The 25,310-nt window shown below is 38.8% G+C and overlaps 1 protein-coding gene across 1 annotated transcript in view; it reads left to right on the forward strand.

The window, feature by feature from the left end:
- The window catches only part of CNTNAP5 (contactin associated protein family member 5), an 810,000-nt gene that overhangs the window by 644,139 nt on the left and 140,551 nt on the right, over positions 1 to 25,310 (forward strand). Inside the window, exons 14-16 of the mRNA XM_058301170.2 lie at positions 5,504 to 5,660; positions 20,666 to 20,793; positions 20,972 to 21,142. Of these exons, the coding sequence (XP_058157153.1) occupies positions 5,504 to 5,660; positions 20,666 to 20,793; positions 20,972 to 21,142 (456 nt within the window). The remainder of the gene's footprint in view (positions 1 to 5,503; positions 5,661 to 20,665; positions 20,794 to 20,971; positions 21,143 to 25,310) is intronic.

The raw sequence follows: 25,310 nt of genomic DNA on the forward strand, positions 1-25,310 counted from the left end.
CCCACCCCAGTTGTCTGTTCTCTATGTCTATTTGCTGCGTGTTCTTCTTTGTCTGCTTCTGTTGTTGTCAGCGGCATGGGAATCTGTGTTTCTTTTTGTTGCGTCATCTTGTTGTGTCAGCTCTCTGTGTGTGCGGCACCATTCCTGGGTAGGCTGCACTTTCTTTTGCGCTGGGCAGCTCTCCTTCTCCTTTTGGATGCAGTAAGAATAAATAGAAAGATGGAACAATAGGAAGAATATTTTAGTTTAGAGGTTATCATATTGCCTAGAAAATAGATTATTGTGGATTTGGCTAGGTTCTGTCATTTACTAACTGAATTTCCTTGTAAGGTTACTTAATCACTGTCTGTACCATTCTTTCCTCACCTGTGAAATGGGTATATTAAAGGTACTTGCCACATAGAGTTGTTCTAGGAATTAAATGAACTATCACATAAAAAGAGTTTAAAGCAGTGCCTGGAATATTTTAAATGCTCATTAAAGGCTAAGTTTTTAAATTAAGATTGCTAACATAAATAGACATATTTTTGTCCTACCAAGAGGTATTGAAAGTCTCCATTTCTGTTTGTCCGTAGACATTGGGTATTTCAATTTCCCATCTCTGTTTCACATTCATTAGGTTGTGACTATATTAATCAACAAGGCTAAACAATGTTACGGTATGAAAAATACCCTACCCCCAAATGTCAACAGCTCAACAAAATAATTATTTCTCTCTTATCACATCACAGTCTGATGTGGGGTTCGGAGCTCCATCTCCACTCTTGTTTCCCCACATCTAGAAACTGCAGCTTCCAAGTTTGTCATATCAGAGGAATTATGTGGTAAACTGAAGACTTTTTTCCTGTACTAAGCTGTTTCTTTATTATCACCAGTTCCTATGCATTTATACTAGTGTCTCTAACTGGTCATTTTCATCTGTGCTGCTCACATTATCTCAATATGTATCTGGATTTTAGAAAAAGCAAAAAGGCATTTGAGTGGTTGTGAAAGTGGATGTTCAGACATAAACCATGCAGAGTTGGCCCTCAGGGCCCAGAACCTCCAGCCTAGCTTTGCCCTCAGTTGCTTTGTGACTTTAAACAAGCCATTTAACCTTGCTGGGATCCTTTATTACAGCTCTTCAGATAAAATACACTATCAAAATGCAAAGTGTTATTATATTGTCCTGCAAAAACTTAAACCATGCAAATAGAGTCATTTAAGTTCGTCATTCCACCATTTCTGTGCTGAACCATGGATGCGTCTTGGGGTCCCTTCTAGAGAGTTTGTCTCATCCAGCTTTAAATGACCCCATCAAAATGAATTTCATCATTTAGTTTCAGAAACTGTATCATTAATCTTTTGCACTCCCCACCCTCCCCCTTTTAGGCTCAGTTCAATTAAGTAGGCAGGAGAAGAGAACACTGAACAACATTATAAAAATGTTAATTCCTGATGTCACTGACTAGCTCTTAATCACACTGTTAGACATATGTTCGGATTTAATGATCCTGACCAGCACGCAGTAAGACCAAGATTGACTTTGATGAATGGGTACCATTATTTTCTGATATGGGTGAGGTTGTTTTCCTTTCTGACTTAATGTTTCCTCATAAATGATACTCTATTAGAAGTAAAGAGTATATAAAAGACTTTCTTTGGTCTCCAGAATCACCTTTCTGAAACCAATGTTTTGATGATTTGCATTTTGATCGCAGAGGGAAGTATCTGAGGGCAATCATTGGTAATTGCTTGGCCTTACAACCTCAGTGGCATCTTTCTTCTCTTTTATCTTTTAAGCCCACAATGCTGAACAGCAGTCAATGAAATAAAATATGTTCAGTATGTGCAGAAATGCCTAGATATTCCAAACAGTTGTTTCTAAAGATTCTGTCTTGAAAGACCAGATGCCCTTTCTTTGGTGACTCTTTTCCTGAACAGAATTATCAGGCAAGGCACATTTGCTGAGGTCCTTTTCAGAACCACATCTCTAGACAAATGCCATCACTTCCATGAAACCTTTCCCAAAACTCCTGGGGAAAAGTCATGGTTCTTACCCTATGATAATACACGATAATGTGTTATTAACATACTCTGTGTTGGTGTATATCTCACTCTGCCTTGTGTTACCTTTAGCTGCATACATGCCCATCTTCCCATGAATATTATAAGCACATTTAGGGCAAGGGAGTCTCTTATTAAAATTTCTATCACTGATACACTGCACCCTGACTTTCATATAGAATAGATCTAAGAAATCACTGAATCGAATGCCATTTCTAAAATACCATTAATATATACATATGATATATATGTATATATGTTTTATAAGTGTTCATTTTCAACTTTCAATCTTGCATCCCTCTCTACGTTGAAGCTATGGGAGGAGAATGCCAGATTTGTCTTAGCCAGGGAAAAGTCAAGTGGCTACTCGTGGGAGCCATTTCTTCAAGCCCTATGAGGAGACTCTAAAGGAGTGTGTGGATGGGGGACATAGGGACCCAAAAGGATGTACCAGTACCTCACCAGTGGGGAAAGTTAATATCTAAATTACTGGGAGAACCAAGCACCATGTCTGAAGAGGACAAAGTAGGCATGGAATTCAGGGTTTTACTGCCAATACTTGGAAGTGGGTTGAAACAGGATCACAGGGTCGGTCTGAACACAAATTGCATTCAGATAAGGTCATGTAGGTGGGAGAGAAGGACAACTGGAGATGGAGGCTAAAAGCAACTTCTTAAGCACTTGCTAAAGTACCTGCTATAAGGGCTTACCTTTATGGAGCAGAAGGTAGAGATAGATGGGTCAAACTAGAGTTGACATTTCCCTTTATTTCCATATGTATATCCCTCCTTTGTCATTCCTAATCAAATTGCAAACAACAGGAAAGTAAGACCATAGTTGACCTTTCTATTTCTTTCATTCCCATCACTACTGAATTTTTTCATGTGGTCTCTATCTGATATTTATTTATTATTTTATCACTTATTGAAAAAAAAATGCTATGTAACCAATAAACAAAACTCAGCAGCAACCAGCCTTAAGCACTTATCTTCATGCGTGTCAGGTGGGACGGCTCTGCTTCATTGGTCTCACTCTGGGTTCAAGTTTGAGAGACCATGACTTTTTGGGGCGTGTTCTGCACCTGAGGATCAAGTAGAAGTATGCATGCTTTTTAAGACCTTGCTTTAAAACGGACATGGTCGTTTCTGAACACAGTTAATTGGACAAAGCAGATAACAAGGCTGAACTGTAAATTCTGCCCTCCCCCACGTGAACTCAGTACAATGTATAACTTCAGTCTAGATGTTTTGAAATTGTAAGAGTAAGAGAAATGAGAGCAAAAACCACTCCAGTTGACATATTGTGTTTACTCGAATCTAAGGCTATGAGTGTAAACTTAGAAATAAACTAAAGAATAACAATATCAATAATTAGAACAGAAACAGCGCAACATAAAAGCACTACCTCAATAAGGATAAGGGACTTTCCAGCTGCATTCTAGTACTGTTTGGAATTATGCTTGGGTTATTCATACTGGTAGGAAAAGGTCAAATTTTCTTGGCTGTAATTGTAGTTATTGTTACAATTGAGAGGCTGTTGTGCTTACTATTTTCCAGGTTGTCAAGACTTAATTTAAACAATCACAAAATTAAAGAGGGATATTCAATTTGAATTCTGTTCAATAGCTCGTAGTGATTAAGCCATAAAATTGTCTAACCAACTTACTTCATGTTTTCTCCAGAATTTCTTACCTTTAGAAAATCACAATTTGAGCTAACAAGTTGCATTTCTGCTTAGGTCTTCCATAAAACTTATGGTGTTATTTTTCTCTGTGTGAACTCTTTATACACCACTGAGGGAAATTTAGGTGAAAGGTGTTGGACTTGTACATTTGTTAGCAAAATTCCTTGATTTGGCCCTCTGTAATGTTTTAAATTGAGATGTATTCCTTTTCTAAAACAGTTCATAAAATAGTCAAGATAAGCTCAAATTCCTGAGGTCACGAGTAGAATAAGAGATGGGAATATCACTTTCCCTCTTCCTCTCCCTCTCTCCCTCTGTCTCCCTTTCTCACTGCACTCTCTCCCAAACTCCAATTTCTTTTAGACTATATTCTAGAATTTGCAGTTTTATTTGCATCGCCCTTTGTGAGAATTCTGAGAACTTGTTTTCAAGTTGAAAATGCATTATCTTATTGGAGATGATTACACACATAGAAACTTGTGTACTGGGAATACAGTTGGGAGGCAAATCACACCCAGATGTTTCTGCCGTGGATCCCTGCGATGGAGAAAGGGTTCTGAGCTGTGGACTTCATCCCTGCACTGAATGAGAAGGAATGAGGCACCGGGTGCTGACTTGCGCTGAAGGGGGTGCCCTGGTGAAAAACCAGAGCGGACAAAGCTAAGGCTGCCCTCGCTGCCAAAGCGGTTAAAGAAGGATCATGCAACATGTTTAACTTTAACATCTTTGTCAAGCACCGAGTCGATTTAAATTTCAGGAAACATTTCTAGTCCTTGGAAATAAGCATATAAATCCCTGAGTCAAAAAAATCAGAAGAGCCATGAGCGTGTGGAAGGACAGCCAACTACAGCGGGTGGGCGTGCCTGTCTTTGCACATGTTGCCTGCAACCAAGCCAAACCCACTCTTGGGGATTTCCTTGAAAACTGGTGTGGGGGGAATCCTAAAAAGGTTTCGGCAAGTAATACTGAGAGTAAATCCTGCTTTAGCATTATTTATTTGCTTATTGTGTTGTCATTATTTTAGGGAACATAAGAAAAGATTACTTAAAATTTTCTAGGTTATCTCTCGTAACTTATATCCACCTATATATATATTCCTGAAAGGTAATAAATTTGTCAACCATGAATTATTTTCCACATACCAGAGCATAGTAGTATAAAATACAGGTCAAACCCATAGACTTAGGCTGCATGAATTTCAAATCTTAACACTGTACTTTCTACCTCCAAGGTCTTGACATTCTCCAAAGTGCTAAATTTTCTTACCTCTTCCTATTTGCTTGAGTGACTTTAGCAGATGACATTAGCAGTGGGAGCAATTCAGAGAGAGTTGTTGCTATTTAGATATATGGCTTATTTGCAAATTATATGTTTGCATATTAGGAGTTGCCTGTAAAATCAAACCTCGAATAGGCAAAATTTCTACTTCAGAGCATTCTCAAACAAATATTATTCTACTTGAATGGGAAATTGGGAAAAAACGCTCCAAATATAGATTGCATTCAGTTGTTTAATAAGCACTTAATAAGAGTCTGCAGTTGGCCAAGTGGAAACCAAACAACAAGTCCCAGGGGGTACCTGAACCTAACATCTATTGATTAAGCCTAATGACATATGACGTCTCTGTCTGAGCATGTTGTTTTGGAATCATTATGGCCTTCTAAATGACAGTCCATTCTAAGCTACTGCAGTATTCTCAATCACAAAAGAAAAATCCAGCTGGTTTCACAAACTAATCTGGCACCCGGTGACTGTGAAATGCTTTGTCTTTCAGATGGCACCCCCTTTACCTGGTGGGTTGGGCGGTCCGGCGAGCGGCACCCCTACTGGGGCGGCTCTCCACCTGGAGCTCAGCAGTGTGACTGCGGCTTGGAAGAGAGTTGCCTGGACGTGCGATACTTCTGCAATTGCGACGCCGACAGGGACGAATGGTAATGGGATGCTCTACTCATGGGTGGTGGAGGGGGCCCGTTCACCGAGGCAAACAATTTCCCCAAAGCAAGAAGGACGGGGATGAGTAATTCAGTGTGAACCAGGGCTCCCTGATGGCATGCTTGTTTTTAACTTTGAAAATTGCCAGCTTCAGTAGGGCGAGGGCTGTTACTGAGGTTGTAACAGCAAGGCGCATGGCCACACCATCACCTCCTTCTATTCTGAGGATTCCGTTTTAAACAAAGGCATGAGATGTCCTGGTTAGCTTTGTGATTTAGGCTGGGTTTCTCTAATGTGTGAATTACAGGTTTGGAGAAAAGGAGGGTAGAAGAGAGAGAGGACATGTTATTATACAGATTATTTCTTCACTATATTCCCATTGATGTTTTCATCACCAGCTTTCTTCTTTTCTGCTAATAAAAATATAGAAAAGGCAATGTATATTTATTGAGCATCTATGTAATCCTCACCACAACCTTTAATTCTGTGTCCTTCTCTCAACTTTCCATCATAAAGTTGAAGACCGTAGATTACAGGGAAATTAGATAATTTCCCCCAGGTTGCACGTGCCTATCAAATAACAGATCCAGAATATGTACTCAGGTGTATTAAACTCAGGTGAGTGCAGTTACTTCTCTACAGTACAGTCTAGTTTTAAATTCCCATGTCAATTACATCTACTTTTCCTTTGTCCTGCGGATGAACTGCTTGTTTTTCATTATATTGATTCTGAAAATACACACAGAACATTTCTGAATGCATTTTTGTTTTGACTGAGTTTAAGGCATTCTTTGGTTTGGGCTTTGTGATTTTGCTTGCTTTGTCAAATCCTGCCCAATTGTAGGTAAGAGTTCCAATGTCAAGTTGCTTTTGACCCAACCGAATTTTCTTTTCAGTATTTTTCTTTGCACTGTTCAAATTGATAACAGCAGGGAATGTTTCAAATGTAATTTTGAGTCAGTACCTCTGTTCAGTGAGAACAGGGCCGAACATTTGGCTCCATTATGTTCCAGTACGGTGGACTACATCTTCAGAACATCCTGGGGCAAGTTACCTGGATGCCTTCTTCTAACCCCATGCTTTTCATACGGATAAAATCAGGTGAGGTTGCCTGAGGATAGAATTGACTACTCAGTTATGTGGGTACTCCCTTTACCCAACAGAGTTCATCTTAGCGTCATGGATATCTGCAAAGCAAATATGTCTTGTGCACTGATTAGAGACTGCACCTCTTTTAACATTATATCCCTCAAGGGCTACCCCATTCAGCAGGACCTCAGTGGTAGTTGAGGTGTATGCAGGCCATCTTTGATGTGGCTAAATCATCACAAAATGGCACCTGTACACTTGAGAGACATGTGTTGGGAGGGTTAGATGATTATGCTGCCAGGAAACATATTTAGAATCCTCTGCTCCCAGCGGCTTTGATTCCTTCATTTCTCTGATTCATTAATTCTCCTGTGCTGTATAAGCTGAAGGAAATCATTTATAGATTAATAGATTTCAATGGAAATGCCTCCTTTCTTTTGGGTAATCAGGAAAAATGATATAGGAGGCAGAATATAAAGAATTGTTGAAAATGGGAATACTTTCTGAGTTAACTTTGCATCCTTTCTTTGCTGAATTGCTGATCTTCGATCAGTGTTTCATTTCCTTTATACTACCTTACCAGGGAAAAGCTGATCAATGCATAATATACTAAATTCTGAAGGGCAGTGGGGGAGAGTGACATCACCATTACTTAAAAGTGGAATGTTGGATTAGTATGTTGGAGTATCTTCCCCACTTTTTTCTAGGACTTTCCACTAGTCATCCACTCCACTCAGATCCCAGCATATTTCATGACCTTTTCCATTTCCTATAAACCTAGGGGAAAGGTCCCATCCTCTTCCATTTTCTGTGACAAGTAACTTCTCTTAAGGTGTCAGAATTTATTATTTGATATAGATCTTGAGCAGCAACTTATCTACCAAGGATTGAAAGGAAATAACTGAATTACTTCTTTCCTTTGTTAGGGATGTCTACTTCACCCATCGGTGGTGCAGGGTAACATGTGGAACCCCTGAGGGTGAAGTCCAGGAGAGAAGAGGTCAGGGAGTACCCTCTATCATTCTAATGAGGGAGTAAAGGCTGAGATTTTGATTGAAGTCTTATGGATTTCACTTACTGTCTTAGAACAAACCATATCCGGAAATAAATGATTTTGGAAAATAATTTGCCATAGTAGCAACTCTACTTACTACTCAGTCTGACAACTACTCATTCATCACATGTTTAGCAGGTGCCTATTGCCTGCCAGACAAGCAGTCTACTGCGCACAGAAAGTCAAAGGTGCTAAGGTCCCTGCCCATGTAAACCTGAAGATCTTTGTAGAAGAAAGAGTAGCAAATTAACAAGAAATGGATCTGTGAGGTGAATTTAATAGAGGTAATCTTACCTGGATCAAGGATGTACATGGGGTAGGAGAGTTAGATTTTAAGGAAAAGTGGTAGATATGCTTATTTCAGAAGGACCAGAAGAAGTGGGCTAAAAGAATAAACAAGTTAAAATAACACAGATATCACCATGAGCTCAGACAGGAGAATATGGAATAAAATGAAAATCATGACTTCCCCAAAGCACAAGTAATTTTGTGTGATAGCTGCAGTTTTCATTTGGGGAATATATGGAAGATGAAGCCAAGGAGGACAGTCTAGTCCAGATTATGAAGCTCTTTCTATGTGACATAACAATGAAGTAACTTTGTCATACAATATACATTCAGAAACAAGACTTAGTAGAACCTTGTGGAAATGCACTCATTATTTATCTATCCAGCTCTACCCTTGACTGAAAAAGGAAAACTTTAGAAGTTGACACAGTTGTCAGTTACATTCATCAACATCTTTCTACCATCATTCTTCGCCAACATATGTTCAAGCTGACTTTCCACACATTTCAAATGTGTGTTTCAAGCAAGTGTGCCCCTTTTGGCACAAGAACTCATGTTCTGGATGCTTCCAAGGAATCTCAACCATCTCTGTGCTGTGAAACTCCCCCAAGCTTCTGATCTCGGGTCTTGCCAATCAGAAAATGTATCTGGGTTAATGTAACATCTAGAAGATAGCAGTTTAACATATTATATGTCCAAGATAATATTCTGACTTAAAAATGTTACTTAGTAGGGCTGAAATATTCTTAGTATTTTACATACTGTATCCCATATAAGTGTCCCTCCTACCCTTGAGGACAACTGTAGTATCTCCTTTCTCCAGAAAAGGAAACCAAGACTCAGAGCTGTACCTAAGAGGAAAGAGTTGAAATTCCAGGCTGAATCCAAGGATGCTCTTGTTGACTCCATCAAAGGGGCTGCTCATCTTGGGACTTTGAGGAAGCATAATCAGTCTGTTGGGCTGCTAATGAGATCCCTCCAGGACTTCTCACATTACATAGTTGCAGCATTTATGCTTCTTTTTGCTAAATGAGGCTGCTCAGTGAATCTTGGGTATCTTCCAAGCCTCCAACAGTTGATATTTTTTTTTTCTGTTTTAATAAACCTTTGTAACCAAATTAGGTATTGCACTATATGTCAATGAAGTACCAGGAAATTAGGAAAATAGGTGTTTTAGGGATGGATGGCAGTGAAGTGAGGTAGCTCAGGAAGTGAAGGTATGTGGGAGAGGAAAAAAAACAACTCACAAAAGGAATACCAAAAGCACATTTCTATCTTAGAGTCAAGGGAAGCCACTACTAAGCATCTGAGTCAGGGGTACTATGGAGCTGACTTTTCAGGGATATCTGTCCCTGCCAAAGAACTAAACAGAAAAACAAACGAGCAAAAATGTGTAACAAGAAGACCAGGGTTATTGACTATTTCCTGCAGAGGTCCTTCTCTTCAATTTAGTTATCACTTGGGTGTCATCTACCTCAGCTGAGCTGTTGCAAATAAGAAAGGAAACATGACAGTTCCATCATATCATCCTGGAAAGAGCAAAAGATAGGAGACCACTGTGTAGGCATTAGAAAGATAGACATCCAGGTAAAAGGATAACAAGGATGGTTGGTGTGGCAGGGCAGACATTTTTATTCACCTTTTGATAATTTTGTTCTTTGCCTCTTGCCCAGGCATACACCCTTGTACAAAGTGATAAGGGACAAAATGGGAAGAGAAAGTGATGTAGGGTTGGAAAAGCTGGTCATCTGAAATTCCAAAAAAGGAAACCCATTCTTCTTTCTAAAGAACAAAATATTTTTAGCAGATTTTTTTTTTTTTAAATGCATGGAGTCTTTGATCCTCAAGCCACCCGCTAGTATTTTATTCCACTTCTCTGACACACAAAAGTGGTTTAATGAATGGTGCTGAGTCCATGAATGAACAGTTAGGGAATGACTTTCCCTGGACACATTTTTACCTCTCTTTTGATAGGTGAGGCCATGGCCATTTTAGGATTAACTAACATTTACTTCGTTGACAGCTCTTTCACAATCTCACAAGTCATATTTGCCTTTAAACCTAACCTAAACCCTTTTTGCAGCAGATTGATTTTCTCCTGGCCATCAAAAGTAGCCATGAGTGGTCATTATGCTCAAAAAATCCTTCTGTGCATTTGCTTTAGGGATGAGTTTTTCACTTTGGCAAATGCTTATCTGATCCTGTCCCAGGACCTTGCCTCTTCCTTGGTAAGACAATATATTGCCTTTGGAAGGATGATGCCTGATGCATCCAAGTGGTGTAGGATTCTGCTGTTTCCTCACATAAGCAGTTCTCATAACTCGCCAGCCTCCTTTGATTTGCTCCAAACTTCCACTCCCCATGTTCCCTGGGTGTGGAAAGGTTAGGTTGCCTCCAGCCAAGGAAGATGCTGCCTTGAGGTTGGAATCCTGACACCTGAGAGAAAGGAAAGGATTGCTTTAGTGCACACTAGAGCTCTATCCCCTATTAAAAAATAGTGCACAATCTCTGCTGTTTGAATTTCATTATTCATGAAACTCTTTATGAGCTCTTCTACTGCTTATTGAGTTTTGGAAATGCCTTTGGCCCCAAGCAGGCAGGATTTAAGAAGAGTTTATCTGGATTTTTACTCAATCTCATTCGGTCCCTGAATTCCCATATGCACCTAATAATGTACTCAAGGACAGCAGCTTGAGTTAAGAAGTGCATTTGGCATGTGTTAGGTTCTCCTTGCATTAACCGCAGAATAAATGAGTGAGTGAATGAATGGTGTGATTTCCTTTCTGCCCACCCTCTTTTCTTGGCTAAATACAACTACCCCTTGCTAATTATTGTCTGCTGCTCTATTCATTGAATTTTCCCTTAAAATACACCTCTAGGGAGACTGGTCACTGGTTTTTTTGCCCTCATGCTTCTATTACTGGATTTCAGATTCTTTTAGACAGAATGATTTATGGTGGAAAGATGAATCTGAGCAAAGAGAATAGAAGAGCATTGTACACTTAATGGAAGAAGGAAGATAGAAAAATGGAGGCAGGGAAAGTGCTTAGAAACAGGCTGAAGATTCAAAACCAAATGATCACACCATAATCTTGTTGGATTCTAGATGGAGTAAAATAGTTGATATTGTGCCAAAGATAGAACAATAAGGGATTTGTTTGTTTGCTTTTAATTTAATAATCTCACCATCTGATCATCTGTTGGGGGAAAGTATCTTCTATCCCCAATTTAAGACCTTCTGGTTCTGAAAACAAAATACAGTTATAAGATACTCCTTTACGTGCTTGGAAGAAAGAATTAAAGATGTGAACTGAGTAGTTATTATAATAGCTGTCTGTCAGACTCAATAGATATGCAAAACATCTCCAAAGGATCTGTGACATCTCATTATTTGAGCAAAGAAATATATGTAATATATCATTCTCAAAATCTAAATACTTCAGAAATATTTAAATGAAAAAGTAAAAACTATCCCCCTCCCCATAATTTTGAATACCCTAAATTTCACCCTATATTCAAAATCTCACTATTAGAGATAAAACTTAGATGTGTAAGGGATTTTTTAAATATTAATATCTTTTTACACATATGCTACATTTATAAACATAATCGTTTGTTCATTTTTCAGTAAATGTGAGATCATATTAAACATAATTTTCTGGAACTTGCTTTTTCCAAAGAGAATATGTCTCAGAGATCTTTTTCTTGGCATATAAAAGAAACATGCATATGAAAGCATCACATCTATTTTAATGGTGCGTTGTGTACAGTCTTCCATAGTTTGGTTGTACCATCATTTATTTTACCATTTCTTTGTGATTGACTTTTGGATTGTAAGTGATTCTTTATTATTAGACACAATGCTTCAGTGAACAATTTTGAGTCGTGATTTACATCATTTCCCACTTTTAAAAACACTATATCTCCTGAATAGAATCCCAGTTTAGAATTGCTCCATTAGGAACATATCAGTTATGATGGATACAGCTTAATTGCTGAAGGGATATAGGATTTTATGCATGCCACAAGGGAATTAGCTCAGAAAGGCAGCCCTTACCCTGAGGGGTAAAATGGATCTGCTAATTGGGGAGTCAATTTTAGCAGGAGATATTCAGAGCACAATAGAGTCAGAATAGCTCCACCCAGGGAAATGTTCGTTACAACCCTATTTTGCTCGCATCTTGCTGGAACTCTTAGCCAGGAGTCGTCCTCAGTTGCTTCTCTCCGTGTCCTCATTTTCAGCCTGCCTGGTGCTGCTTCTGCAGCCCATGACAGTGCTCCGAGCTAATCCCAAGGATTCTGCACTTCTCAAGGTTTAAAATCCTCATCCTTTAAAAGAATAAAATAATAAAGTGTGCTCTTTCCTTTGGGAATCTACTTCATAGGCTTGTTGTGAAAATGCCATGTGCTACTGCATGCAATACTCTGAGAACACACACAATCGTAGCTATTTTTGCTGAAATCACCCTCATTTTCTGAATGTAAAATGTAATGAATCTTGAAGTAAATATTTTATTATGTAATGGGAAGATGAAATCCTGGGTTTGCCCCTGATGAACAAGTGAGCCTAAATGGTTTAGCCATTCTGAGCTTCAGGTTCCCTTTGTATTGAAAATAAAGAGAAGGAGGGAAGGAGGAAGGGAGAGAGGGGAGGGGAATAAGGCCTCCCTTTGGGGAATACTGGGACTGAGTTAGCAACAATTCGTGCAAAGTGTCTAGCAGAAGTGACATGTAGTTGGTTCTCAAGAATTAGTTAATGCAATCACTTCATTATTTTCTCTATTTTCACAATACCTTACATACACTATGAGGCAACATTGACTTATAGTAGCTAAACTAATGACTGAGAAAGATATCCATACACATGTACATTAAAAATAAATAACCCATGAAAATTAAATAATATGGCAATACAACCACAGACACCATTCAACACCCAAAGCCTGGATGGAGGAACAGGCTATATCTGAAGTTCACTAGCAAAAATCACCACATAATGGATGCATTTGCCTTCGGTAGAAATAAACCAAGATTGCTTATGAAAGTGTAATCGAAGAGTTTGTAGACTCCCAGAACTCTGTTCAAGGTGACCCATGTGCAATCTCAGGGATGCAGGGCTCGAAAATGATTGCAAATTAGTAAACTGAAACCTAATCAATTGAATTGCACTTGTGTGGAGAAAGCCTGTGTGCACAGAATGGGGATGGTCAGCCCGAGACCCACCAAGGACAGCTCAAGGACTCAGTGCTGGGCGTTGTTATTCTGGCACTGTCCAGAGAAGATGGAGACTAAATGTGAGAAACGCCTTCCACTCACGAGACAGCTGTCCTCTGTCTGAGCAAGAAAAGGGCTGGTGCCCAGGAGAGCATGGGCGTTCCGACCAAAAGCTTTAGCATTCAAATCTGAATTAAAATCCTGGCCTCTTGTTTGCAAATGATAAATCTTAGATGTTTGGCACCTCTCTGAACCTCAGTTTCTCCCCCTGGGCAATGCAGGTAACAATTCTATCCTGTAACATGCTGAGGGTTAGATGAGAATATATATAAAGCTCTCCTTTAATGTTCAGTTGATCTGAAGAAAGATACTCCCACACTTGGCTCCTAGGATGTCAGGTACTCAGCTGAACCCAGCAGCCATCAGGAGACTCTAAGTCCAGAAGCCCCACATTCTAGCAGTGCCTCTAATGTATGGGTCATTCCCTTTTGAAAGAGCGACTCTGTGTAAAAGGCAGTTGTTGTTTTAAATAGCATTTTATTTTCCACTCTACTATGTTAAATATTTTAGAGTCTGGACTTTACCTCCAAGAGTTAGAGACTTCTTAGGTTTTAAACTATGGTATAAGGATCATAATTTCCATTTTGCAAAGGATTCTGAGAGTAGGATGGAGAAGAATGAGAAGTAGAAAGAGAGTGGAGAGATTAGAAGCAGAACAAGTTCAGAGGGCATGGCTGAGGCCCATGGAGAGACATGTAAAGGTGGAATTGATAGAATATGTTAAAGAATGTGGGAGGAAGTAGGAAAGAGGGGAGACATGAAGAGGTCAAGCAGGATTACATAGCCTAAGCAGCTATATAGACTATGCAAACTAGACCTCAGCAAATTTTGGTGCAGAGGGGAAGATGTTCACCGAGGTATATAACACAGACAGGGAAGAATGTTGATTCAGTTGACTTGGTGGGGAAGTGACAAGGAGGTTTGGGCATAAGAGTTTGAGGTGCTTGTTAATGTGCAAGTGAGATCTTTTCTAGGCAATTGAATGAATACATGAAGAAAGCATACAGTGTACAGACGTGTGTGTGTAATAGGGAGAAGACACCACTGAAATGCTGCATCAAGGCCAATTAGGAGTTGAGCTGTTCCATGGAAGGTAGCAGTTTAGTGAGAGAAGTTTCAGGGGAGTGAAAGGAAGAAAGTACAGTTGTTATGGGTTGAGGAAGAAAGGGAGAGGAGAAGTATCTAGTTTTGCTGGGGATTCTGAAATCCCAAGTTTCAACAAAGAATTACAGATTAGTGGGCTTAAATAATGGGAATTTAAATATGTCACAGTCCTGGACTAGAAGCTCAATACGTCCGATATCTGCAATATCCTGTTATCTGTGGCCTGCCGCTATGCATAACTCAATCTCTACTTCCATCAAAGGGCCATCTCTCTCCTGCTGTCTCTCCCTCACCCTTACCTCTGTGAAGATTTCCTCTGCTTATAAGGACGTTAGTATTTCAGATTAAAGCCCACCCTGATTCAGTTTGGCCTCATCTTAATAGGATCTTCAAAGATCACATTTACAAATGATTTTACATCCGAAGACATGAGATTCAGACTTGAGCTTGTCTTTGTGGGGTACATGGCTCAATCCATATACAGAGGATGAATTAGAAGAGACTGCTCACAGTTCTCTTAAGAAATGTGTCTCTGAAAAGGTGAAAAGAAAATAGTTAGATTGAAAGGTAGGAATGAGAAAGAGGAGAGCTCTGAGGAGGATCGTGTGGAAAGCCAAAAGAGCCAATAAGAAAGAGAGAGAAGTTGAAAGTGAAAGAAAAAGAAAACACTTAACCAAAAGGGAAAGCATCCAGGAAGGCAGGAGAAGATGGGTTTCAAAAACACAGGATAAAATATTAGCCATAGATAGAGGGAGGGCTCCTCAAGCCAAGAGGAAGTGATTCTCAATGGGACTAAATGGTCTAACCTTATGGATAATCATGCCGTACTCCTGATTGATGTTGAGCGTATTGTCAAAATAACATCTACATGCCTTCCAAAGTGGAAAGCTAGAACTATGCAAAGAGTTGATGTATGACTATATGAATAAATGTCAGAAAGTCTTGCACAGAGAATTAAATTATGATGACCTACGCTCAGAGAAGAGAGGAAAGAAGGGCATGGCTTGGTTGAGGAAGTTGTTGAGGAGGAACTGGATTTGAGTTTCATGAAGTTTGGATAGTTGGAGGACATGAACAGTTGATTTCCTCTAGAGAGTCAGAGATAATTGTGTATATCCGGGAGCTTCTAAGTGCTGTGGAAGCATAAGTGTGTGTTTTACAATTCAAAAATTTCAACTTTGAACCTTCTATTGGCTTCCTGAATCCTATTTTTTCACCAGTTGCAGTCTAGAACAGTATTGTTTATGACACAAATGAATGTTTCCTTCATTTATATCCAGAATACATTCAACAAATTATGCCTCCAACGTTCTTCATACGCAATAGTATTTTTTTAAAATCAATTTTATGCCCATCAGGGTCATTTTAATTTCTTAATAGTAAAGTGACATTGGGTAAACTTGGGCTATGTTAATATACCGAGATCTGATTTTGTCTTCTTATATCTACAGAGAAGGGCTCTAGAGTTTCATGTTTCTAGAGTATTTATAGAAAAAAATGCAGTTTCCGAACTTTTAAAATATAGTCCTAAATTTCCTTTTCTTCTTCCTGTTCCTTATGCTAGGAATTGAATACAGGGCTTCAGATATGAACTTACTCCATGGGGCATGGATATACCTCCCGGTGTAGACGCTGTGTGACCAGAGTCAGCCCTTGAATTGGCTTTCATTGGCAGCTGAAGTAAAAAGTGACCCTTTTGCTCATTTTGTACCTCTCCTCGCCTGACTTCCTAGTTCTTTATTTATCTGAATGTTTTAAGAAGGAAGGCAAAGGAGAAATAATTGCCTCTTAATCAAAGAGAGGATAAAATTATCGGCAATCCTTGATATAGCAATTTAAACATGCAGAGCTGCTTGCAAGGATCCTCTTGGCCGTTCCTTCACAGTCCCTGGCGATGAAGGGCATCGCTGAAGCCCCTCCAGCAAAGGGTGTCTCCTGAGGCTAATCCACTCATATTCAGCAAGAGTTTCAAAGGGAGCAGGGGTCTTGAGTTGCTTAGATCATTTTCTAAGTTTATCTGCTTATGCATAATATTTCACATGCTACTTTTGAGTAAGAGATAGGAGATAAAAAGGAAAAAAAAATGTATACCATCTGTCTTAATAGGCTCAGTCACCCAAATGGCTATTAAAATAAGTTTGCAGAGCAACAGTTAATCAAAATTCCTTGATGAAAATAAGTTTGTAGATGACCTTTCGCCACCCTTTATTCTAAAGATACCCTAAGCAAGTTGGTGTCCTCCACTCATGCTGTGCTCTGCTTTCCTGAATATGGTGAAATGCCAAGTTTCAGACAAACTAAGAGACCCCATTGACTAATTCTGTGTCACACCCTTGATCAGAGAGAAATGTGAGACTTTTTCTCCGCTTAATAGTTTTGCTTTTTTCTTTAGACATGCATGATTCTTGCTGACCTCGTGACTTTTCCTCCTGTCCTTACAGCCTCTCTAACCTGGAATCGCTGACCCACCTGCTCATTCATATCAACAGTGGGGTTCCCTTTCTTATATTCCTTTTATTTTTTAAATATATTTTATTCATTTTTAAAAGACACTTAGATTACATAAAATGTTACCAAAAAAAATCTAAGGGATTCTCATATGCCCACTCTTCCCTCCTCCCACCCTTCCCCACATTAACAACTTCTTTCATTCGTGTGGTACACTCATTGCAATAGATGAACACATTTTGGAAAATGGTCACTAATCATGGATTAAAGTTCACATTGTAGTTTACACTCTCTCCCACTCAATTCTGTAGGTTTCTTAAATTCTTTTTAAATATTCTTTGTATTTCCCATTTTTACTTCAAACTTCCCTGGGAATTTTGACAAATATTTGTTGAGTAATGCCTATGTGCTAATCATTGTGTTAGCTGTTAGGCAGACACCATCTACTCTGATTTACACAACAATATCAAATGGCTTTTATCATCCCCATTTGGTAGATTCAGAATCTGAGGCTCAGAGCAACCTCACTTGTGCAGAGAGTGTGTTGATCTCATGGATCCAAGTCATTATATAACATGCTGCCTCCCAACCGTGCTTGTATAAGGCCTTGCATATGGTTCCAAAGAATGTCGAAGTCCTTGAAGAGCTTGCCCTTAAAATGGCGTGTTCAAACCAAAGAGAACGGAAGACAAGACGTGGCGTAGAAAGCCAAATCTGCAGCCAGGGAGTCCTGGCTTATCACTAGGGGCCACTGTAATTTGCATCATTTTCTTCTGCCTAAAATTCACCATCACCACTCCTCCCAAATGTTCTGCCCGTTACTGTGTTTTCTTTTTCCCTTTTTGATTTTAATTTTTCTTTTTTTTTCATTTGTTTTTCTGTTTGTTTGTTTGCTTTCCTCTTTGTGCCCATTACTGCTTTGAGCTGTTTGTGGCATACCTGTCACTCACAAACTGAATTAAGCCCTATCTTATAATCATCATCTCAATGTGACCCCAGGGCATAAACAAATACACAACTTCCCTTGAGTCACAGCTGAGGGTCTCCTGGCTGGAGGCTAAACGCAGCCCTCAGGTGGGTTTTACTTAGCCTGCATGATGTTGGCCCCTCCATGCTTATTATAATTACTATGATTTTTACATTTCAAAGTCATGGCCAACATTTAAAGTTTGAGAAGCTCCACATTCACTTTCTGGTCTGATCCTCTTGTGAAAGGCACAATTAGCTGTTGCCCATGTGGCTTAGGCTGCCCCCTTCAGACAGGCCACGGGTTTTCAGCCTGGCTTTTTTCCTTTTCCTTCACACTGAACTAGTATGTCAGGTCCGTTTGTCATCTTGCACGAAACTGGCTTCACTCACTTTTATTACCTGCCTGGTCCCTGTAGGTATTTGACTTTATATCTGCTGTATTTAACAACTTTGGAGAGGAGGTTTTTTGTTTTTTTTTTAAGTTTTCAGATGAAAAATATTCTTGGTAATGTGCCTCTCAACTGAAGTACGAAGTTTTTTTCTCTACTTTTTTGGAAGAGGTTTTTATTCTTAGAGTGCTATTTGTATAGCCCGACACTTTGATAGAAGGTCATGAAATAGATGGAGACAAGATGCCAGGGTGTGCAAGGGAGCCAGTAGTTAGCACTGATGGACAGACTTCAGAATCTACCATTTTCACCTTGAAAATGAAAATGACGAGAAATAAATTCCTTTAGGAAAACAGATTCTTTTTGACAGGATTTGGGTTTTGTCCTTGTTTCACTTTGGCTGCTTGGGTTTTGCTTTAAAAGTCTCTAATTGAAAAGACATTGAGATGTGAATACTTAAATTTTATTCTATAGTTGTCTCTCATGCAAAGATATGTTTTCAAAGAGAAACTAAGACCTTGCCCCAGATTCTCTGAATGGCTTCTGAATAGGGGGCCACAAAATACAACTAGCAGAGAGTGCATTTCTTTACATTTTTTCAATCAGTAGACCTCAAGGGGTAAGTGTGCAGGTGAATATTTGATTTACATAGAACTAAGATGAATTGACATGGTTATCCTTTTCAATACATATCAAGAATTGGATCCCAAATCTTAAAATTTATTTATTTTTCACAATGCGCTGTATTAAATGAGATCTCCAATGCAGGAAGAATGGGTGCCTCTGTAAAAAGATTGACTTGTCTGAGGCCACAGGGTACACATCAGGGACAAAAATGAGAACTAAAATAAGAGTCCCTGCTACCATTTTTGAGCATTTACCTTAGGTCAGACACCTCTCTAAGTGATTTCCTACATAATCATTAAGTTTTCTCAATAATCCTGTGGTATCAATGGTGGTGTTAACTCAACTTCAAAATTTAGCACACTGGAGATTTCAGAAATATGTATTTGCTCAAGCTAACATAGCTTGGAACTGGGGACCTGATAGTCCAGAACAAATCCTGGATTCTAATGCTGTGTCCTTAAGCCACTTTATCACACTACTTGAGTAGTGGTACACAAATTAATAATTTGAGACATTTTCCTTTTCTGTAGCCCAGAACCATAAATGCTATTTGAATATACAATGAAATATAATACCAATTTTGAGTGTTTCTTGGGTGATTCTTTGTGTATATATAGAGAAAACCAATACTTATCTACCTCTTTGTGTTTTTGTTATCAAATTGTGGCATCGGAGTCTATTTTCCCTGAATATCTATGCATGAGGATGTGATACCCAATTCCCACAGTCTGGCCAGATATTCTATCCTGTGCTTCACTGAGGCAGTGTGGGGATCCTGGCCAGCCCATGTGCAATTCTCAGATGGCCTATTACTGATTCTATTCAGCTTAGTTTAACTTATATTTATCGCACATCAACTAAATCTAGACATTGACTAGATATTGGGAATACTAACAGTATAACTCCAGGCAAGTTATCTAATATGTCTAAGCTTCAATTCCCTCATTTAAAATTGGAGATAAAGACACTCGCTGCATTGGGGTGTCAAATGGAAAAATATATTTCTGGCTCGAATTCGTTATCCACTCAATGCCAATTTCTTACCTCCAAGTATTGTTCTCAGCCAAATGAGACTTTACCACGGGTCTGAAAGCACAGCTTAAAACAATGGAACACTCAACAATTTAACCTTATTCATTTTAAACTTTGCTGTCAAAGGGTGACTAATCCATTCCCAACTGGCATAATTAACAAAAACAAAGCCCTGTGGTTAACTATACCAGACATTTAAAGAATGAAAAGTAACCAACTAGCAATGATAAAGGCTTGTTTTTACCTAGAGTTAAAAGGCGCTAAGAAACATTCAAAGCTGATTAAAACCTGTCGGCAGGTGGCTGAAACATGTCCTTGGAGTGATTTCCAGGGGGATTTGTGATGTCTATTTCAAGTTAGTGCCTGAAATAGCTGATCTCTTTAGGGTAAAGAGAGCTGATGTTTAATCTCTTGTTAATGCCACATTAGACAGGTGGGGTGCACTTTGATACAGCAAGCCACAGTAATCCCAGTAAACTCTGTTCTTTTGGAAAGAAATTGAGGGAATAAATGAAACCCACTTGATTTTGGAAACTGGCCATAGGTTTTGTAATTGGCATTTCAGACTCTAATACATCCTTTATGAGATTTAAGGCCTTCTGTTATCTCCTCTCCATCCCCACAAGCTGCAGACACCCATATCACTTTTGCAAAGAGGGGTCTTGACAGACTAGTCCTTAGCTGATCCCCATCCCCCCCTCCTTTTTTTTCTGAAATTTGTGTTTTGCAGGACAAATGATACTGGCTTTCTTTCCTTCAAAGACCACTTGCCTGTCACTCAGATAGTTATCACTGATACCAACAGATCAAACTCAGAAGCTGCTTGGAGAATTGGTCCCTTGCGTTGCTATGGTGACCGTGAGTACCAAATTGAGAGAAGCTTTCTCTCTGCATTACATAAGCACAAGATGTTTTTTGTCCCTTATCCCTGTTCCCTGCAGTGGCCCCCAATCTTGAACATTATTCACATGCCCAGCACTTTTCTATCTCCCATTGCAAACCAATGAATCGTGCTTAAGGATTTTCTCGTTTGCAGGACACTTCTGGAACGCGGTCTCATTTTATACAGAAGCCTCTTACCTCCACTTCCCTACCTTCCATGCGGAATTCAGTGCTGATATTTCCTTCTTTTTTAAAACCACGGCTCTATCTGGAGTATTCCTAGAAAACCTTGGCATTAAAGACTTCATCCGACTTGAAATAAGCTGTAAGTGCCCTCCTTTATGACTTTAACGTGACTAGTAAAGAGAATCCAATTTAGTCTTATCTTTGACACAAATAACTGGTGGATATTTGGACCAATGGAGTTTAATCTCATTGGGCACCTGTAAAATTAGGAATAATAATTTCTAGGGCTCCTTCTAATGTTTATGATTTTTAAAATCACTTATTAGCTAATCAATCATTCTTCCTTCCAAATAGGACATTTCAAAAATCTCCATAAGTCCTTATTATGGTGCCTGTTAACTGACCCAAGACGATTTTTTACATCTGTCTTTAAGCCATCGTGCCATAAGACAGTGTCCTTAAGTTTCCATGAAAACTTAAAAGAATTATTATGGTGCATTTTATTCATATTCAGGGACTTATTTTTTTGTTGTTGTACATTGCTCCAAAAGTAATGTCCTGACTTGCTTCCCACCAACTTAAGTAGATGATATCCAATCAGAATTCCTTTGATTTTTCTATCATGAATTGACATCATGAACAATGGTGTATATAGTGAGTTTGACAACTGAGGTAGATCATCTTTTAATGCCCTTTCTGTTTTATACAAATTTTATAAAATTTGTATAGAATTTTATACAAATTCTCAGTAATAATGATGAAGTGAAAGAAAAAAATCATTATAGAAATTCAGAGAGTGAAATTTTCTGTATTGACCTTTGTATGTGTAATCCTGCCAACTGTAATCTATTGGAGTAAATATGAAAGAAAATGTAACAGATTAATATAGTTTAATTACATAAATGCATTTCTTATAGAAAGGGAAGAAACTTTGAAATATTGGATTGTTTCAATATTAATAATAATAACCTTAAAATATCTTTTCCTTAGCCTTAGCTTTTGCAACTTTGCCGATGACTTTAGCAAAATTAATTTTTATCATGTGTTCATGTTCAAAAGAGAACCAACCTATCTTCTCTCATATTGATCAAAGAATGAGTTTTCAAAATTTTATAATTGAAAAATTTACTTTTTTTCAAATGAAGCACTCGATATACAGATAGCTGGATAAGTTCAATAGAGATTCACAAAAATTCCATTTGACAGTAAATTCCAGAAATTGCAGTGTTGTCCATGTCTTTTATCAGGGTCATTCTTAACAACTTTCAAGTATCTCTGCATCTGAAAATTTTCCACTAAAATACTTTTATCAGAAAATTCATTGTATATTTCTCCTCTTTTTGATGAAAACTTACTAAGTTCCTAGATGTTTGGAATGATTTGAGCCCTCTTTCTCCAATCCCTGTGGCACTATAAATCTGTGCATTTAAATAGTAGGTTTGAGTTAAACAATAATAGCACAGTAAGTGTGAAGACGAAAAATGAAAACTTGAGTTTTGACTCTCAAAAACAAACATACACAGTTGAGTCTGCAAGTACAGGATCCAACAGTATATCTGGAATTCTCCATATTAATATCCACGTAGAATATGATAAAGGGTAAGCAATTAAATATGCTAACTTGACGCTTACTTATACATTATTAAAACTTAACTGTGACCTCAGCAATTGTTAGAACTTAGACTTCACTCCCCCCTCCCCTATACCGCCAGTTTTTTGGGTGGAGTGGCATTTTATCCTTGGTACTTTTTAGAATTGCTGTTGCTTGGTGGTAGTGGTGGTGATGATGAAGATAAAGACTAATTTTAATAGTTTTATTATTGTTTTAAGTGCACCCCCTTATTTCTTCTACATGAGGTGGACTGTTCCCAATACCTTGCCCTCCTTATACGTGTAACTGCAAAGACTTGTGCTTGCTATCAGGTGCCCCATCTATCAGTGTGTAAATGAATATTTTCCATAGCCTAATAGAGGCAATTGATCATTTCACAATAAGGATATGACTGCATACCCTTCAAAGGGGAAGTCATGTCTTAGCAACAGAAATGTGGAAATTTGAGAGCTCCAGAGAAGGACATGAAAGTGCTGGCTGGAGGGGATAGCTGATGGTATTTGTTTAAGCCTCTCGCAAATCATCAAGCAGCTAAGTGTTTCTCTTGCAGTTACAGCACAATACCTACAGGGAAAGAGATCTTCTTAATTGGTAGTTTTAACCTCCTTTTACTCCAATGGTTTAGACTATTAATGGGAGGAAGCTCTTGTGGCTTTGCTGTGAAATAGCATCTCTTATTCCTATCCAGGCTCTGAAAATGTGGCGTTGAGTGCCAACCATTTCATAATATGGATGTAATAACCTCAGTGCAAATTTAATAAAATCTGACCTCACAGCCTTTTGATTCATTAAAGCAGTGGTAAATGTCATGGTATATTATCATAAGGTAATGAGGGCTGATTTAGTGTTAATTACATATCAATGTCCAATTTGTTCATACATTGTGGTACTGTATTGTGTCCTCTGGGCTGTACAACAAGTGCTTTTAATGGAGGTTGTTATTAAATGTGACAAAAATTTAAAATCCATTGACAGAATTGATTGCTGTGCACATTTGTGACCCACATTTGGAGCATAGACTTTCCAAAGCAAGAACACTTCATAAAAAAATTTCGTAAGGCCTCATATTTTCCAAATCATTTTATTGTTATTATTAATTAGTATGATAACAATTTAAAAGGAAAATAAAGCCCAAATTGGAGATGGGGTCTTGCATTCCTCTTTAAGAGTTATGCTCATACTATATCTGAAAGGCAGATGGAATTTTTGCCCTAAAGGATTTATAGCAAGAAACCTGTAGAGATCAGCTTCTTGGAAAGGAAATGGCCTTTTAAAAGATGCAGTGGCTCAGAATAATTCTAAGGCCATCTCTGAGGAATATTCTATAACTATCTGATCAGCAGCTTCCAAAACTGATATATCTAATTTATTGGGTGGGAACAACAGGTTTCCATGAGTTTTTCCATCCGTCACCTCTGGATCATTTCCAGTTAACACATTTGGCTTTTGTAGCTTTGGGGTTAGTCAATATCAATGAAAAGTAAGAAACTTCCCTATGTTCTCACATCTCAGTGGATGTGTTTCAAATGGAAGTGGGAAAAAATTAGCTATTTCGAGAATTATCTCACAATGGGTTAGCAAATATGAATAGGCATTTGGAGTAGAGGCGGGGAGCAGAAAAAAATGGTTTTTGAGAGCCAATATGACATGGTGGAATGAGCCAAGATTTTAGAGTCAAATGTGGATTCAATTTTTTTCTGTTCCTCCAAGTCAAATTGAGAGCCACCTTGGGACCTCCTTTACCCCTTCAGTACTTATTTATGCAAAGCAAGATTGCTGAAGTCTGCATATCCACCAGATATATTTGGCTTCAATTTCCAGAAAATCTTATTTGAACTGGCAGGCCCTGTATTAGTCAGGGTTCTCTAGGGAAACCGAGCTGACAGGAGATAGTAAATATTATGAGATCTTATAAAATTGTCTCACACAACTGTAGGGATGCACAAGTCCAAATTCTGTAGGGCAGGCTGTAAGCTGGGGACTTGGATGAAGGTTTTTGATGAATTCCCCAGGAAAAGCTGGCTGACTAAAGTCAAGATGGAAATTCTCTCTTCTAACTGCTGAAACCATCACTTCTCCTTTTAAGGCCTTCAGCTGATTGAATGAGACATCTCTCAATGCTGAAAGCAGTCTCTTCGGGTGATTGTAGATGTCATCAGCCATAGATCCAATCAGCATACTAATTTAAACCATGAAATGTCCTTGCAGGAACAATTAAGTCAGGGCTGGCTTGACCAAACAACCTGGCACCACTGCCTGGCCAAGTTGACACATGGACTGAACATCACAGGCCTGCCAGTGGAATTTCCTGTTCCTGGGACATGTGTGTATAAATCCTGAGGTGGGATCAGTTATAGGTCTGGTGTGATTCCGTGGTTTAGCAGTGCCATCGGGGATCTAATTTCTCTGTCTCTGCTCTGACTTCTGAACACTAACTTCACTCTAAGGCTAGTTCTCTCATGAGAGAGCTACATCCAAGCTAGTGGGATAGTACCTCTTTCCCAGCTTTCTAAGAGATAACTCAAGTCTCCTGGCCTCCCCTTAACCAATGGTTGTAGCCTCCATCTTCAGATAACTTTCCCTAGAGCCTGTGGGCAAAGCCAAGGAGAAGGTCTTTTTCCAAAGCAAAGTCTGGCTATTGTTAGAAAGGAGTCAGGGGAGATTCCCCTGAACATGGTGACAGGATTAAAATGTG

The sequence above is a fragment of the Dasypus novemcinctus genome, chromosome 7, assembly GCF_030445035.2.
Source record: "Dasypus novemcinctus isolate mDasNov1 chromosome 7, mDasNov1.1.hap2, whole genome shotgun sequence".
Lineage (NCBI taxonomy): Eukaryota > Metazoa > Chordata > Mammalia > Cingulata > Dasypodidae > Dasypus > Dasypus novemcinctus.